The 16968-nt window shown below is 43.4% G+C and overlaps 1 protein-coding gene across 6 annotated transcripts in view; it reads left to right on the top strand.

Annotated features, from left to right (window-relative positions):
* The window catches only part of LOC125447659 (RAC-beta serine/threonine-protein kinase), an 84532-nt gene that overhangs the window by 50730 nt on the left and 16834 nt on the right, over nucleotides 1-16968 (top strand). For all 6 annotated transcript variants that reach the window (XM_048522270.2, XM_048522271.2, XM_048522274.2 and 3 more), the window contains 5 exons: nucleotides 2095-2223; nucleotides 8078-8189; nucleotides 10197-10350; nucleotides 10830-10961; nucleotides 12600-12665. In XM_048522270.2, coding sequence (XP_048378227.1) covers nucleotides 2095-2223; nucleotides 8078-8189; nucleotides 10197-10350; nucleotides 10830-10961; nucleotides 12600-12665 — 593 coding nt within the window. The remainder of the gene's footprint in view (nucleotides 1-2094; nucleotides 2224-8077; nucleotides 8190-10196; nucleotides 10351-10829; nucleotides 10962-12599; nucleotides 12666-16968) is intronic.

Genomic DNA, 16968 nt, shown 5'->3' with positions numbered 1-16968 from the left:
TTAATTTTGAGCACCTTTAGGTAGGCCTCCTCTTGTTCTGTGTACTAATGAGAGTCCTCCTCAGTAAACTTTCGTATCACTGATTGCCGTCTGCTTGTTTTTGACTTACTTTCTAAAAGTGTGTGCGCCTGGTGCACTCACGTTAAATATTTTGGTTGCTTTTATAGCAGTGATTTTATTATCAGGTTCTCAGTAAAACTGCAGTGCTATACTGATATTTTTTGAAACCGCTTGATCAGCTTGCCATTTTGCTTTTACAGGAACTTCGCTTAAAGTTCCCTGCTCCTTATTATTTTTTATCAGAACTCTGAACTCCTGGTTTCCTTTACCCCACCACTGGTGATCATTGATTTTAGCTATCCATGTGCTAAAGCTCTGGAATTCTGTCCCTAAACCTCTCCACCTCTCTTTCTTCCTTTTGAGATGCTCCTTAAAACCTACTTTTTTGACCAAACCTGGAGGCATTGGCCCTAATATCATCTTGTGTGGCTTGGTATCAGGTTATGTGGGAAAGCCTTAATGAAGCACCTTGGGATGTTAAACCTTGACAGTTCTCGATAAAGGTGTACACTTGTTTTTTGTACCTCCTCTGGTTCTATACACACCATTTAGTTCCCAGCTATAACTTTAAACATTGATTTGGAGGTTATGGAGGTAGACTGGTGGAAGTGGGTGTACAGAACGAAGTGAGGATAGTTTATTTCCCTTCTAATTCTATGATGGATCATGCCGTGTTGATTAAGGTGAGGCCAGCATTGATTGGCCATTCCTAATTGCCTCTTGGCCATTTCAGAAGGCAGTTAAGAGCCAACTGCACTGGATCTGGAATCACGTAGACCAGATGCCATAATAGAAGGATAGCAGACTTCCTTACCTAAAGGACATTAGTGAACTGATCAGTTTTACAGTTTTCACTGATAATTTTATAGTCACAATTGCTGAGACTGCTAATGTCCATTGTGTCCTGCCAACAGGTGTGTGTGAACTACAAGATCTAAATGTTATTACTATTTGAGTCGCACTGATTCGGTTGAGTTGGGACCATTGCAGTGCTCCTAGTCTGACTGGCTGTGTAGCAAGGCTGTTCGCAGCGTTCCAATTTTCCCTCCCTGTTTACTCCCCATCCCCTTTCTCAGTAGACCCCAGACATAAACTCCTTTATCCCTCCTAAATAAGGGTGCCATACAATACTCCTACTGAGACCAGACCAGTGATCTATAAAGGTCTAGTAAAGCTTTCCTCTGCAGTCTAATTCATTCTTATAAAGCCCTTACTTTTGTATTGTATGAGATGTAATCTTTAATAAAGAGACCAAAATGTATTAGACCTCTCCTTCAGTCCTCTCTCCTGAGGATGCCCACCTGTCCAAATCCTGAATGGCCTTACACCTTCTCTGACTTAGAATAGCACAGAGCAGAGAAGATATTGGATGGCAGCAATGATGTTGACTTTGCTGGCTAACCTCTTGGTTTGCACGTTATTTCAGTCTGTTTATTCACTGTATCAGAGATAATAGGAGCTGCAGATGCTGGAGAATTCGAGATAACAAAGTGTAGAGCTGGATGAACACAGCACGCCAAGCATCATCTTAGAGGCACAAAAGCTGATGTTTCAGGCCTAGATCTTTTATCAGATCTTCATCTGATGAAAGGTCTAGGCCTGAAACATCAGCTTTTGTGCTCCTAAGATGCTGCTTGGCCTGCTGTGTTCATCCAGCTCTACACTTTGTTATCTCTGTTCATTCACTGTACCTACCTGTCTCCTAAGCAGGAAAAAAAGTTCAATCTTGATCTTACAAGGGATGCTAGAAGATGTCGTGCTTTCCTTCAGTGGGAGCTTCTGGGCCAGCCATAGACAATGGGCGGGTTGTTCAGATGGTTTACCAAAATGGTTTCTTCTCTCTTAAGCAGACATTACCCGTAATCTGGTGATGCCCTGTGGGCCAACTCCTTTTTCAGCTGTGTGAGGTCTGGTGTGCAGTAGAACCTATGTACGTCTTAAAGTGCCATTTGCCCTGGGCCCACAGCAGCATGGCATTTGACCCTGTGGAAGTGAAAGCTGACATAACCTTGCTTGCCTGTTTCCCATTTGCAGGTGAATACATTAAAACCTGGAGGCCAAGGTACTTCCTCTTGAAATCGGATGGTTCTTTTATTGGCTATAAGGAGAAGCCTGAGAGCGCAGATCACTGTTTACCACCATTAAACAACTTCTCTGTAGCAGGTAAGTCTTTCTGGACAGTGACAACATTAGTTGAGGAGCCCACCTCTAATACACAACTTCCCCTTCCAAGTCATACAACATCCTAATGTGGTAACGTGTGTTGTTCCTCTGTGGTTGCTGGACCAAAATCTTGCAATTCCCTGCATTAACAGAGTTGTGCAAGTAACTAGTCAAAGATTTTTCTTCCTGGCAGGACCCCCCAAAACATGTAACGTCTCTCGCCTGGGTGGGCAAAGGACTGACATCACCTCCAAAGCTCCACTCGAAGCCCCAGATCATCCTGACTTCCCAGAGAGTGGTGGGGAGGTGGACTGGCAGTGTCCCTGAATTTTCCTTTAAGGTAGAGGCAGACAGGAGCTTGTATGACAAGGACAGTCAAATGATGTCCAGGGTAGATAGAAACATGAAGTTGAGACTGCAATTAGGTCAGCTGTGTTCTTATTGAATGCCCTCTGCCTGCTCCAAAATTGTCTGCTGTTATGACTTTAATAATATTGTCGTCCATTAACCTGGTTCAAAATCCTCTATTTAACAGGGCCATGAAAGCACTTGAAACAGTACATTGCAGTGGTCCAAGAATTTGATTCACCAACACTCTGTCAAGTGGGGCTAAGGATGTCCCACAGATACTGCTGTTGCTAGTAACGTTTGCACCTATGCCCTGACTGTAATGTTTTCTGAAATAACTCCTGCTCCTATAGTGGGTGGAATCCCACTGACTACTGCAGGGATTTTTGTCAATAGTATTCACAAATTGAAATGTCTTGAACAAACCTTGTTGTCTTTTGAACATGAGGGAAGTGTCAGTAAAGTTTTTCAGTGCTCTTCTGCCATTTCTTCCACTGTTGGGGCCCAAAAATGTTGTAGGGAACAAAAATCTTCTAGACGTGTTCAGATTTGGGTTCACCTCGCAGGCAAAACACCAGTTTCTTGCCAAAAATCGTACTTTGAGAAGCATTGACAGTGGAGGTAGCTTTTTCCTAATTCTGCATCTGCTTACTCTTCTGATATTACAGGCAAACCGATAAACAAAAGTCAAAGCTATACAGTAAGAAGTGATTCAATCAAACCAGTAGTTTCAGTCAGGTGACTGGGGCTTCAGTTGGACGTACTCTGCTAAGTTGATGATTTTGATGTTCTCTGGTCAGAAAGCATTGTTTGACAATAGGTATCTGCGGAAACATTTGCACTAAGTCAAACAGTAATGTGTTTTGATGATCTCCTTTGTTCAGAACTGGCTGAAGTAGAGATCTTGTCTCTAGCCCATTGTGTTGGCTTAGCATGGACTGCTCATATAATGCAAGGTGGCACTGTGGCTCAGTGGCTAGCATTGCTGCCTCAGTGCCAAGGACCTCGGTTCAGTTCCAGCCCCTGGAGACTGTCCAGGTGGAGTTTGCGTGATCTCCCCATGTCGCCATGGGTTTCCTCCCACAGTCCAACAATGTGCAGGTTAGGTGGATTGTCTGTGTTAAATTGCTCTGTAGTGTTCAGCAATGTGCAGGGTCAATGGGTTACCTTGGGAAATGCAGGGTTACAGGGATAGTGTGGGTCTGGATGGGGTGCTCTTCGGAGGGCCAGTGTGGACTTGATGGTCTGAGTCGCCTGCTTCCATGCTGCAGGGATTCTGTGAGGGAGTGTCACATTGCAAGAGGGTGGCATAAGCTTTTCTCCTCTGGTTACTGTTGGCTGGGACTTTGCAGGAATTGTGGTCAATTGGCATTATGTTGGCATCCATGTTGTTAGTCCAGCAAGTTATTCATTTTTAAGAAAAATTGTGCAAAAGAACATAGTATTAAGCAAAATAGTTTCTCAATCCTGTTCACTGGGCGTTAGCAATCTCCAATTCTTTCAATAAGCGAAAGGCCAAGTAATTAAATATTGCAGGATGGCTAGCGAATGCAGTTTAAAAAGCAAACTATATCTTTCACTTATTAATAGTGACGCAGAGTATAAGAGTAAGGAGGTTATGATAAATCATGAATATGACACTGGTTAGACTGAGCTGGAGCATTATGTATAAATCTAGATGCTGCACTTTAAGAAGGATATAAACACTTAGGCAAGCCTGCAGGAGAATTTTCCAGGATCAAGAAACTTCACCTATGAAAATGGACTGGAGAAGTTTGGTACTGTACTCCTTGGATAGGAGAAGGCAAAAAAGAGCTTTGATAGAAGGTTTTACTCTGGACAGAGTAAGCAGGCAGAAACTCTTCCTAGTCATAAAAAGATTGAGAGTCAGAGGGCACTATTTTTAAAGTCATTTGCAAAAGAAGTAAATGCAGTGTGACAAAAGCCTTTTCACACAGCAAGCAGTTAAATGTCTGTAATGCACAGCTTGGAAGTGGTAGAGGCAGGTTCAGTTCAGGCATTCAAAAGGACGTTGGGCGATTGTCTCTATTCAAATAATGTGTGGTGTTCCAGGGAAAAGGCCGGGGAAAACACCAAGATATAATACCCATTCGGAAGGCCAGGTTGAGCCGATGGATTTACACAATACACAATTCTGCGAATCAGTGAATGACAGCAGATAAATAAATGCACCATCCTGTGTTGCATTGAATCACTTTGAGCAAGAGCTTGCCAATTGTTTTAATGAGCAGTTACCAGGAAGACCAAAAGGTTGGGACTCTCTTTTTCCAAGAGCCACCTTCAAAATTATGAAGGAATTTGATAAAGGAAATATAGAGAAAATGTTTCCACTTCAAATGCAAGTCCTTTTCTGAGGAAGGGTCACTCGACCTGAAATGTTAACTGATTTCTGTTCACAGATACTGTCAGACCTACTGAGCTTTTCCAGCAATTTCTGTTTTCATTTCTGATTTACAGCATCAGCAGTTCTTTTGGTTTTTATGTAGATGTTTCCACTTGTTGGGTGAAACTAGCTGTCATTGTGTTATAATGGTACTACTGAACAGCATGAAACCTGGATTGATAGATTTGTTTTGGGATACTTAGTTAACGTCGTTGTCAGTCTTTGAGATATTTCACGCAAGGCTGCTGTTTTATTATACAAACTAAGAAAACAAAAAGTTATCAAAACATAGATGCTGTTTAGAAAGATTTTAAAGCACACAGCAAAACATAGTTTCAACCTATATCCCAACACTAGCCATTAGAAACAAATCCAGAGAAATTGCACATCTATCTTGATTCTTAGTTTCTACTTAACAGATTCATCACAGTTTCTTTTCTGTGCACCATGGAGACCTTTTGATGAGTCATTTCCAAGACTGCTGACATGAACTTTTCACAAACCTGAGAGCCTCCACTTAATCATTTCTAATAACTTGCAGATCTCTAACAAACACTTCTTTTTGAAAGCTTTATAAACCCAACCTTCTGTTGAATGAAGCCAGGGAAGTGATTGCTGGGCCCCTTGCTGAGATATTTCTTTCATCAATAGCTGTAGGTGAAGTGCCAGAAGACTGGAGGGTGGTTAACGTGGAGCCACTATTTTTAAGAAAAGTGGTAAGGAAAAACCAGGGAGCTATGGTCCAGTGAGCCTGGACATTGATGGTGGGCACGTTGTTGGATGGGAGCTGAGGGCCAGGATTTACCTGTATTTGGAAAGGCAAGGACTGATTAGGGATAGTCAACACGTCTTTGTGCGTGGAAAATTGTGTGTGACTAATTTGGTTGAGTTTTTTTGAAGAAGTTACAAAGAAGATTGAAGGCAGGGCGGTGGATGTGATTGACAAGGTTCCACATGGTAGACTGGTTAACAAGGTTAGATCACATGGAATACAGGGAGATCAAACTATTTGCATACATAACTGGCTCGAAGGCAGCAGGCAGAGGTGGTGGAGTGTTGCTTTTCAAACTGGAAGCCTGTGACCAGAGGTGTGCCACAAGGATTGGTGCTGGGTCCAATGCTTTTTGTCATTTATATAAATGATTTAGATGTGAATATAAGAGGTATGGTTAGTAAGTTTGTAGATGATACCAAAATTGGTAATGTAGTGGACAGCGAAGAAGGTTACCACAGGGTACGAAGGGACTTTGATCAGATGGAGTCTAATTTAGATAAATGTGAGATGCTGCATTTTGGAAAAACAAATCAGGGCAGAACTTATACACATAAGGTCCTGGGAAGAGTTGCTGAACAAAGAGACTTTGGAGTCCAGATTCTTAGTTCCTTGAAAGTGAAGTCACAGGTAGATAAGTTAGTGAAGAAGGTGTTTGGTAGACTTGCCTTTATTGGTCAGTGCATTGAGCATAGGAGCTGGGAGGTCATGTTGCAGCTGTACAGGACGTTGGTCAGCTCACTTTTGGAATACTGTGTTCAGTTCTGATCGCCCTGCTTTGAGAAGGACGTCGTGAAACTCGAACCGGTTCAGAAAAGATTTACAAGGAAATTGCCAGGGTAGGAAGGTTTGAACTACAGGGAGAGGCTGAATAGCTTGGGGCTATTTTCCCTGGAGCCTGAGAGATGACCTTACAGAGGTTTACAAAAATCATGAGGGGTTTCAATAGGGTGAACAGGCAAGGTGTTTTCTCCAGGGTTTGGGAGCCAAACTAGAGGGCATTGGTTTACAGTAAGAGGGGAAAGACTTAAAAGGGACCTAAGAGGCAGTTTTTTCCACAGAGGGTGATGTGTTTATGGAAAGAGCTGCCAGAGGATATGGTGGAGTCTGATACAATTACAACATTGAAAGGGCATCTGGACAGGTATATGCATAGGAAGAGTTTAGAGAGATATGGGCCAAATGCTGACAAATGGGACTAGATTAATTTTGGATATCTGTTCGGCACAGATGAGTTGGACTGAAGGGTCTGTTTCTGTGCTGTACAGCTCTACGACTGTGTGACTGTAAGTGGACTCCCCAAACTGCGCAAACTCCTGGGAGAAAAATTAAACTTGCTCCTGAACTCAACTTTGGTGTTTTCTGAACTGAAAGCAAAGCTAATGACCTGAAAATGTATGTCCTACCAGTCATAAATCCAGCCATATAAATTTTTGTTACTAAAATTGCAGAGGTCTATAGTCTTTGGATTTAGGTCACTGGTCTAGAAGGGTTCTCTAACCTGTTCATGGCAGTAACCAACACCCATTTCTTCTCTATTTTGTAATCCAAATTCCTAGAATTATACAGCTCATTCTTGTCAATATAAGCTAATTGCTCATAAATCCAATTCAGGCAAAATTCTTGACATAGACTTGGGAGAAATAACATACACAAGGGGTCAACTTACAAGCACTCATGCTTACAATCATGATCCTGTACATGGTTTTAATTTTTAAAGACCTGGCACATGAGCATTTCCAGCATTTATGAATGGTTATTTTATATTGTCCTGTATTGTGGTCTGACTGGCGAACAAAAATAATTGTAAACAAACCACCGAATAGATCCCAGTCACAAGCTGAAGGGGAAGTAGAACCTCTCCTGATGTGGGCATTGCTGGCAAGGCTAGCGTTTGTGGGCCATCCCTAATTGCCCTTGAACTGAGTGGCTTGCTTGGCGGTTACGGACTGTGGAGCTGGAGCTTTCCTTCTTGAAAGAGCACTAGTGAAGCAGCTGGGTTTTTACAACAATTGATGGTTGTCATGGGTCACCATCCCCGAGGCTAGCTTTATCTTCTGGAATTGAATTAAAATTCCACTTGCTGGGATTTGAACAGCCTGTGTTTCTGGGATGGTAATCCAGTTCTATTGCCATTATTGTCACTGTCTGCTCTTATTATGGGGGAACACAAGTAGGAAAGTGCACTATTGGAGCGACATGATCAAACCAATCACAAAGACCAGTATAGATTAGTTGGGCCGATGGGTCTGTTTCCGAATATTACATTCTATGGAATATTTAACCTTCCTGCAGACCCGTAACTACTTGCTGTTTCTCTGTTTGAATAGAATGCCAGCTAATGAAGACTGAAAGGCCAAGACCCAACACGTTCATCATTCGGTGCTTGCAGTGGACGACAGTAATTGAGAGGACCTTCCATGTTGACACACCAGATGAACGGTGAGGCAAGGAATGGAAGATGAATTGGGGGAGCATATTTCAATATTCTGTTTAACGTTGCGCAGTTTGCCAACTGTCGTATCTATTGGCTGCTCCTTTCGGACGGGACAGTATCATTGTGATAATGTCACTGGACTCACAATTCAGAGGTCTGGGGACATCAGTTCAAATCCCAACACAGCAGCTGAGGAAATGTAAAATTCAATTGAAATGTAGATCTGTGACAAAATGCTGCCGTCATTAATCATAAAGAAATGACTGGATGCAAAAAAGTCATCAGGTTCACTTATGACCTTTGGGGACATGTAACTCCAGACCCACAGCAATGTCATTGGCTCTGAATTAGCAAGGTACTCAGTGGCTCAACAGCATTTGCTCAGTCATTTCCATGAAGTTTTGACATTGAGCGATCCATGGGATTAGGAGGCGGCGCTCTGACCTGTCGAGTTAGCTTTGCCATTCAGTTACATCATGGCATGTGTCTTGCTCCAGTTAGCTGCCTTGTTTCCATGTTCTTTCACACTTTCCACCTGAACAATCTCAGTTTTTGACCTTTTTAAATGGACCACCCCCCATCTGTAAGAACATAACAAACAGAAGCAGGAGAAGCCATCAGGCCTCTCCAGCATGCTGTGCCATTCAGTAAGGTTAAGGCTGATCTTTTTGCACACTGAGCCACTGCTCATCATAACCCTTCATTCCCTTACTGTTCAAAAATCGTTCTGTCTTTGCTTTAAAAACATTTAAGGAGGAAGCCTCAACTGCTTCACTGGGCAGGGAATTCCACAGATTCACAACCCTTTGGGTGAAGAAGTTCCTCCTCAGCTCAGTCCTAAATCTGCTGCCTGTTATTTTGAAGCTATACCCCCTAGTTCCAGTTTCACCTGCCATTGGAAACAACCTCCCTGCTTCTACCTTATCTTTTCCCTTCATAATTTTATATGTTTCTGAAAGATCCCCCTTCTTTCTCCTAAATTCCAATGAGTACAGTCCGAATCCACTCAATCTGTCCTCATAAGCCGACACTCTCAAGTCTGAAATCAAGTTAGTGAACCTCCTGTGCACCCCCACCAGTGCTGATAATCTTCTCTAAAGTAAGGAGACCAAAACTGTGCACAGTGCCTCCTCACCAGCACCCAGTACAGCTGCAGACTAACCACCTGTCTTTTAAACTTAGGTAACACGTTGAGTTTCAGATTTCCACTCTTTCTGGGCAGTGGTGCTGCCACATATTGAACTGTGCGAAAGAGACGGCACGGACAGCCAAGCCTCAAAAATATGGATAGATGCTTCTTTCAGTGAGGTGGCCATTCGAAATAAAAACCAAAAGTGCTGCGGATGCTCTAAATCAGGAACAAAATCAATATCCAAAAACTGAGGGTGCAGTGTTTGTTTGTGCCTGGGTCTGTACCCTTTGTTCACCAGAAACCGAGACATGTCAAAGGCAGTTCCAGGGTTGCTGCATCTCTCTCGTCTGCAAATGCCCAGCTTCACCTGAGGAAGGAGCAGGGCCAAGATAGCTTGTGTAATTTGAAATAAACCTGTTGGGCAACAATAAAACCAAAAGAACTGCGAATGCTGTAAATCAGGAACAAAAACAAAGTTGCTAGAAAAGCTCAGCAGGTCTGGCAGCATCTGTGGAGGAGAAAACAAAGTTAACGTTTCGGGTCCGGTGATGTTTCGGGTTCTGAGGAAGGGTCACCGGGCCCAAAACGTTAACTCTGTTTTCTCCTTCGCAGATGCTGCCAGACCTGCTCAACTTTTCCAGCAACTTTGTTTTTGTGGCCATTGTGTCATTAAAAGAAATGCGAAGGATGCACCTGGGAAGCCTGTGTTCAACAAGGCCTGCTTCAGTTGGGGTGTAACACTACCTTTAAAGGGGAATTCTGCACTGGGCATTTCTTGTCAGGCCTTGATCTCGTCCGTTGTCTGAGGGCGAACAGCTGGGAAGTTTCTGACTGCAAAGGGACAACTCTCACTGACCACAGACACCACTGTGTTTTCTAGAGAGGAATGGACAAGAGCCATCCAGACTGTTGCCAACAGCTTAAAACATCAGGAGCCTGGAGACGACGCTATGGATGTCAAGTCTGGCTCGCCCAGTGACAGCTCGGGAATGGAAGAGATGGAGGTGTCGATTTTGAAGTCCAGGAATAAAGTGGTTAGTATGTCGGTTTGTTTGGCAGAGGACCGCTCACAGTCAGATGGATTGGGCATTTGATGAGTTTCTTCCAAGCCTTTCGATATTCCTAATCAACCTGCAGGCATGTTATGTCCCATCAAATAGGATTTTTCACGTTTAGCTGGTGCTAGTGAGTTTTGGGGGCAGGAGTGACCTTGGCTGAACATGGCAATGCGCGTTTGGAGATTATGCCCACACAGTTCTGATTCGTTAAGCTCCTGAGCACCCACTGGGTGAGGAATGACCTGCACCCCTCCCCCTCTACGGAGTTCCACAGTGATTGCGATTTGGTGACATTACTGTGTGGCAGGAAGGGGCTTAAATTTTACAGGCAAAACAAAGCTTCAACGTTTTAGAGCTTTTTTTAGCCCAGGTCACCATGATGTAACCTTCAGTCTCATTCCATCTGAGAAGACAAGCAGTATGACTAACTTAGCTGCCGTCCCTTCTCATTCCAGACGATGAACGATTTTGACTATTTGAAGTTACTGGGGAAGGGCACCTTTGGTAAAGTTATCCTGGTGAAAGAGAAGGCCACAGGACGGTACTACGCCATGAAAATTCTACGGAAGGAAGTAATAATCGCAAAAGTAAGTATTCACTTTGGAGGTGCATGAAATGAAGAAAGCTTTGGCTGTTTCCATCACTGTGTGTTGCGGTCAGTGGGCCATGACCCTCTGCACAAAGCACAGTTTAGTATTTCAGTTAATCCCACTGATCTCTTCAATAAGAACTGAAAGAACTACAGATGCTGTAAATCACAAACAACAATAGAAATTGTTAGAAAGGCTTGACAGGTCTGGCAGCATCTCTGGAGAGAAATCAGAGTTAACGTTTCAAGCCAAAATGTTTTCTCCCCTCGTTTTTGCCGCTGATTTCTTCGTCCTTTTCCTTCCATTATGACCCCAACTCGGTTCACCAGTTCTGGTTGGGCTTATGTTCCTTGGCATCATCCCATGACTTTCTGACCTCCCTCGCCCCCTCTCTTTACCCTACACCTCCACAGGCCTATTGTGGAAAGTGCACTATTCCTGCTGTATACAATTGCATGGTTATTAGCTGACCGTCAATTTGCTCTTTGCCTCTTCTAAAACATCCAGTAAATCTGAAGACCGAATCAAAGTGTTCCATGAAATTCGAAGATGAGTAGTTTTTTGACATCCCTGCGACTGATTTGAGCAGTAAACAAACTGCATCGCACTGTTTTCCTTCACTTGTTGCCAATGTCGTGGGTTCTCTGTTCGTAGCAGGACCATGGATGATACTGCACAGGAAGAGCCCATTTGCCCACTCTTTGAGCTATCCAATTACATTCAGTCTTGTTTCAGCATTTGCCTGCAAATGGTCCTTCTTCTGCACTTTTTGTCATTCCCTTTTGGAAGCTATTATTGAGGTGAGACTTCTTTGCTCAGAGAGTCGTTAGAATTTGGAATGCACTGCTTGGGAGAGTGATGGAGGAAGTTTCAAAGAGAGCTGTATATGTACTTGAAAGTGATGAATTTAGAGGGCTACAGAGGTAGGGGTGGAGAGTGGGACTAGCTGGGACTAGTCTCTTTCATGGAATCATAGAATCCCTACATTTTGGGCACAGACCTTTCAGCCCATCGAGTCCACATAAACTCTCTAAAGAGCAGCGCCCCCTCCAAAAAATTCCTGTAGCCCTGCATTTCCCACAGCTAATCCACCTAGCTGATATCCCTGGGCACTATGGGCAATTTAATATGGCCAGTCCACCTAACCCCCACATCTTAGGACTGTGGGAGGAAACCGGAGCTCCCAGAGGAAGCCCATGCAGACACTGGGAGAATGTGCAAACTCCACAGTCACCTGAAGGTGGAATCAAACCTGGGTCCCTGGCGCCATGAGGCAGCAGCGCTAACCACTGAGTCCCAATGCCGCCCTTTTGGGAGCCAGTACAATGTGACGAGTCAGATGGCCTCTTGTGCTGTATAATTCTATGAATCTTCCTCCTTTAATGCTCATGCTGGCTTCATCTACCTTCAGTCCTTGACCTCAGTGCCTCCCGGCAGGGTAATAGTCATCAAACAAGTGACCCGGGGACAACCACTGCCTGCAATACCTGTGACGCGGGGAGGGTCTGTGCCAGTAAAACCTGTGATGCGGGGAGGGTCTGAAGACATGTAATTCTGCCCCAGTGTGTCTTGTTGCTAAATGGATAAAATGTAAAACTATACATGAACATTAATGCTTGGTTTTGTCTCTAATAGGATGAAGTCGCCCACACTGTTACAGAGAGCAGGGTCTTGCAGAATACGCGACATCCATTTTTAACAGTGAGTACTGAAACACACGTTAGATTCAGTTTGACTTAATCCATGTTCTCCTGAGCATAGGTATGCCCTGTGTGGCTCTCTGTTTATATAAAAATATATATCTATCACAGGGCAGTGGTATTTACAGTAAAAACAGCTCGCATGTGTTTTGGAAGTTTTGGATTTTTCCTACATCGTGCCGGCTATTTCAGTAAGTAGGTGTTTATAAAGTCATTACTGGTAAAGGGTTTGCTATCTCGCTCCAAGGCCCGTTTGAATAATGTAGCTGCTGTTTTTGGAGTCGAGCTTCTCAGCCACACCCCCTCAGCTTGAGCTCAGTTAGATGGTGGTTGGCATAAGGCAAAAGGATGGGCAGGTTTCTGCGATGCACCCATGAGTTGAACAGCCCATGGCACTCTCTGAATAAGCTAATGGTGGCTGCAGAAGTTAGAGGAGTTGTCACTCATGTCTGATTGGATAGCAGTTTCCCACCTCCTTGGTTTGGAAGATTTTGGGTGAAACTTCATTCCTGAGGCTTGAACAGAAAGTTCAGGCTGATATACCCTGTGCAATACAGAGGCAGTGCTGCACTGTCAGAGGTGCTATCTTTTTGGATGAGATGTTAAAATGAGGTCTCGTCTACCCCCTCAAGTGAGTGTAAAAAATCATATTTTAATGAAGGACAGGGGAATTCTTGCTCAAGTCAGGCTAATAATTATCCCTCAATCAATATCACTTCAAATAAAAAGCAAAGCAGGTTATCTGTTGATTGGCCTGCTTGCTATGTGTCAGGTTTGGTATGTGCAAATCGGCTGCTGTATTTTGATACAACAGTGATTACACTTCACAAAATAATTTGTCCTTCATGGAATGCATTAGGATCATGCGCTCTGTCTGTTACGACCTTCAAAGTATTTAGCAATGGGGTATTCATGACATTCTTAGGCAGCGTAGTCCTAAAATTCAGATCTTTTTGGGTGAAAAAATTTCTCCTGTCATCTCTGCTAAATGATTTGGCCTCTTCTCCTGAGCCTCCTGTGTTCCAGAGTTCCAAGCCAGCAGGGAAACGCTTTGTGTTCGTCTTTCTAAATCCCTTCCAACTGTGCATGTTTTCATGACATCACCTGTAATTCTTTTGAACTCGAGTGACCATAGATCTAATTCACTCACCTGCTCACCATATGACAACCCTGTCATCCCAGCGCTTCCCAATCTAGTGAACCTTTGCTGAACAACCTCCAATATATTCTTCCTTAAATATGGAGAGCGAAACTTTGCATAGTATTCGAGATCTGGTCTCTTCAAATACCTGTAGAATTGTACCAAGCCCATCTTACTCTAGCACTCCAGTTCCCTTGTAGTAAAGGCCGACATGTCTTGCCTTCCTAATGGCCTGCTGCACTTGTATGCAAACTCTACGTTCGCTGTACAAGTACAGCCAAGTCTCCCTGAACATTGTCACTTACTTTCACACCTTTCACAAAATAGTTGTCTTTCCTATTCTCTCACTTTTCTGCATTATACTCCATCTGTCACCTTGTTACAGGCTCAATTCACCTGACTAATCACATTGCAGCCTCTTTGTATCCTCTGTACAGCTTTGTATTGTCAATAAATGTTAATCTTAACCTCTTTGTTTAAACTATTATTCTAGGTTATAAATAGCTGAGGCCCAAAACGGCTCCTTGCTGCACTCCGTTCATCATAACCTGCCAACAGTAAAAGTGGGTCCCAGAGAAATGTTTACTCTTTCTTTCTCCACTTCCTGTTTTTATTATAGATCTCCAGCATCCACAGGATTTCGCTTGTAACTTTAAAAATGCCTTGTTTATGCCTGTTCTCTGCTTCCTACCTGTTGACTAATTCTCTATCCATGCTGATATAGTACCATGGCTCCGTGAGCCCTGAGTTTGTTGAAGATGCTCTGGTAGTGCAGGTTTATGTGTATTTTCTATTACCTATAGAGCGGTACCACAACATGAGTTAGTGCTTTTGGAAACGGGCACACAATCCATGTTGTAGATGTCAGTTTGTTCTTTGTCTCTTACAGCCTTTTCCATGCAGTGTGATTTTAGAGACATATGGAAAAGCCTTGACTTAACAGTGCTTTCCAGATGGCAGTACCACGTGTGAAGCTCTTCAGCTTGTCTGATCTGCGTCAAAGGATCTTGCATTTCTCTCCACACAGCATTAAATTACATGTAATGTGATTCATGCATTACCATGGCCCTGCTGCTTGTGCGCGTGGATCTCCCCAACTCAGAGAACATGCGGGATTTGCTCTGGGCAATGAAACCAGGACAGGGCTATCTGCCCTATATTTAGCAACACATGGAATTCACAAGCAGGCATTTCCCCTACCCTCTACCTCCCAAACATGGGTTGAACTAGTGTTTATATTATGCAAGATCCTTCTCCCACTTCAATGCCTGGCCGAAGGTTGACCATGTAACCACTGTCGATTGTTGAAAAAATCCATTTTGTTCATGAATGTACTACAGGGAATACAAATCTGTCATCTTTACTGAGCCTGGTCTACATGTGACCCACAGCAATGTGGTTGATTTTGAACTGGCCTCTGGGCAACTAGGGATGGGTAATAAACACTGGCCTTGTCAGCGACACCAACATCCCGCCAACAAACAAAAGATAAACAAAAACCGCACTGCTCTAGTTTCCGTCTATCACCTTCTCCCTCATTTCTGTCAAACTGCTGAATCATTTTGAGGACTTCAGTTTTTTTCATTTTGAGGCTTTTTCTTTCCTTGCAAAGGTCACTAACCTCTTCAGTCTTTTACTTTTTCAGTCTTGCTGCAGTTATTCAGGGCCTTGGTGAGACCACGCTTTTTGTACCGTTTGCCATTTTGATCTCCTAGTCTGAGGAAGCACATTCTTGATATTGAGGGAGTCCAATGAAGGTTTACCAGACTGATTCCCGCGAAGGCAGAACGAACATATGAAGAGAGACTGGATTGACTGGGCTTATAATCAGTGGAATTTAGAATAATGCGGGAGTTTATCTCATAGAAACACATACAATCCTGATGGGACTGGCCAGGGAAGAATGTTCTTGATGTTAGAGAAGCCCAGAACTAGAGGTTACAATCCAAAAATAAGGGACAAGCCATTCAGGACTGAGATGAGGAAGAATTTCTTCACTCAGTACTTTGGGAACCTGTGGAATTCTCTCCACAGAAAGCTGTTGTGACCAGTTGGGTGTGGCCTTTGTGGCTAAAGGGATCAAGGGACATGGAGAGAACGTGGGATTGAGATACAGAAATTGCATGATTCGCAATGCTTGTATTGAATAGTGGTGCAGGCTTGAAGGTCCGAATGGCTTCCTCCTCCACCCGCCTTCTATGTTTCTGTGCTTATTGACAGGCCATCTTCTCAATCCTGGTAATATCTGTCACAGTCTTTTCTGCAATTCAATATCCCTTTTCTACACCAGAGCTGCACAAAGCCCAGTGGCCTAAAAATGTTTCTATGTACCTTTTTAATATTTACACCCAACTGTTGCGTTGTTTCTTTGGAAAAGAACCTCAGTGCAATCATTGCAGCTTTATGTTGTCCGCTGTTGGTAATTTGTAATGAACCGGAATTCACTGGTTCTGGGGTTGGGGGGAGGCGGGTGCAGGGGGGCACACGTGATGTGGATGCAAAGATGGCAATTAATTTCAAAAGAAAATTGGACGGGAACTTGAGGGAGGGAAATAAAGTTGCAGTGTTGCGGGGATAGAGTCAGGAATGGAGTTGACTAGATTGCTGTAAGAGCATTGGCGGACTCTGTAGGCCTCTTCCTGTGCAGCATCGACTCTCCGACCTTGTGGATCTGTATTCTCCAAACTTGTGGCTCCTCCATATTGTTTCTTGCCCTCCATTGAATTTGAGACCTCACTCTTGCTTTGAAGCAAACTGTCCTTGCAAATCATGGTATTAAATTTCATTTGCCACCTATCTGTTCACTTTGCAAAACTTGTTTATTCTTGCTGTATTTTGGTTATTGTCAGCTCAACTGCCAGTTTTTCACTCGCAGAGCCCAAAACCGTATCTCGTGTTTTGTAAAGATAATTTATAAGCATTGAGAGAAATGACCATAATCATAGAATCCTAGCACAGAATGAGACCATTCAGCACATTGTGCCTATACTGGCTATTTGAAAAGAGCTATCCGATTTATCCCACTTCTTTTTTCTCTTCCGCAGCCCAAAACATTTTCCCTTTCCAAATATCTATTTAATTTCACTTTGAAAATTACTATTGAATCAGCTTCTATGATCCTTTTGAGCAGCAGATTCCAGATTATCACTGCATTAAAAAGATT

The sequence above is a fragment of the Stegostoma tigrinum genome, chromosome 39, assembly GCF_030684315.1.
Source record: "Stegostoma tigrinum isolate sSteTig4 chromosome 39, sSteTig4.hap1, whole genome shotgun sequence".
Taxonomy (NCBI): Eukaryota; Metazoa; Chordata; class Chondrichthyes; order Orectolobiformes; family Stegostomatidae; genus Stegostoma; species Stegostoma tigrinum.
Note: the sequence above shows the minus strand (reverse complement) of the source record. Positions and strands in the feature narration are given on the sequence as shown.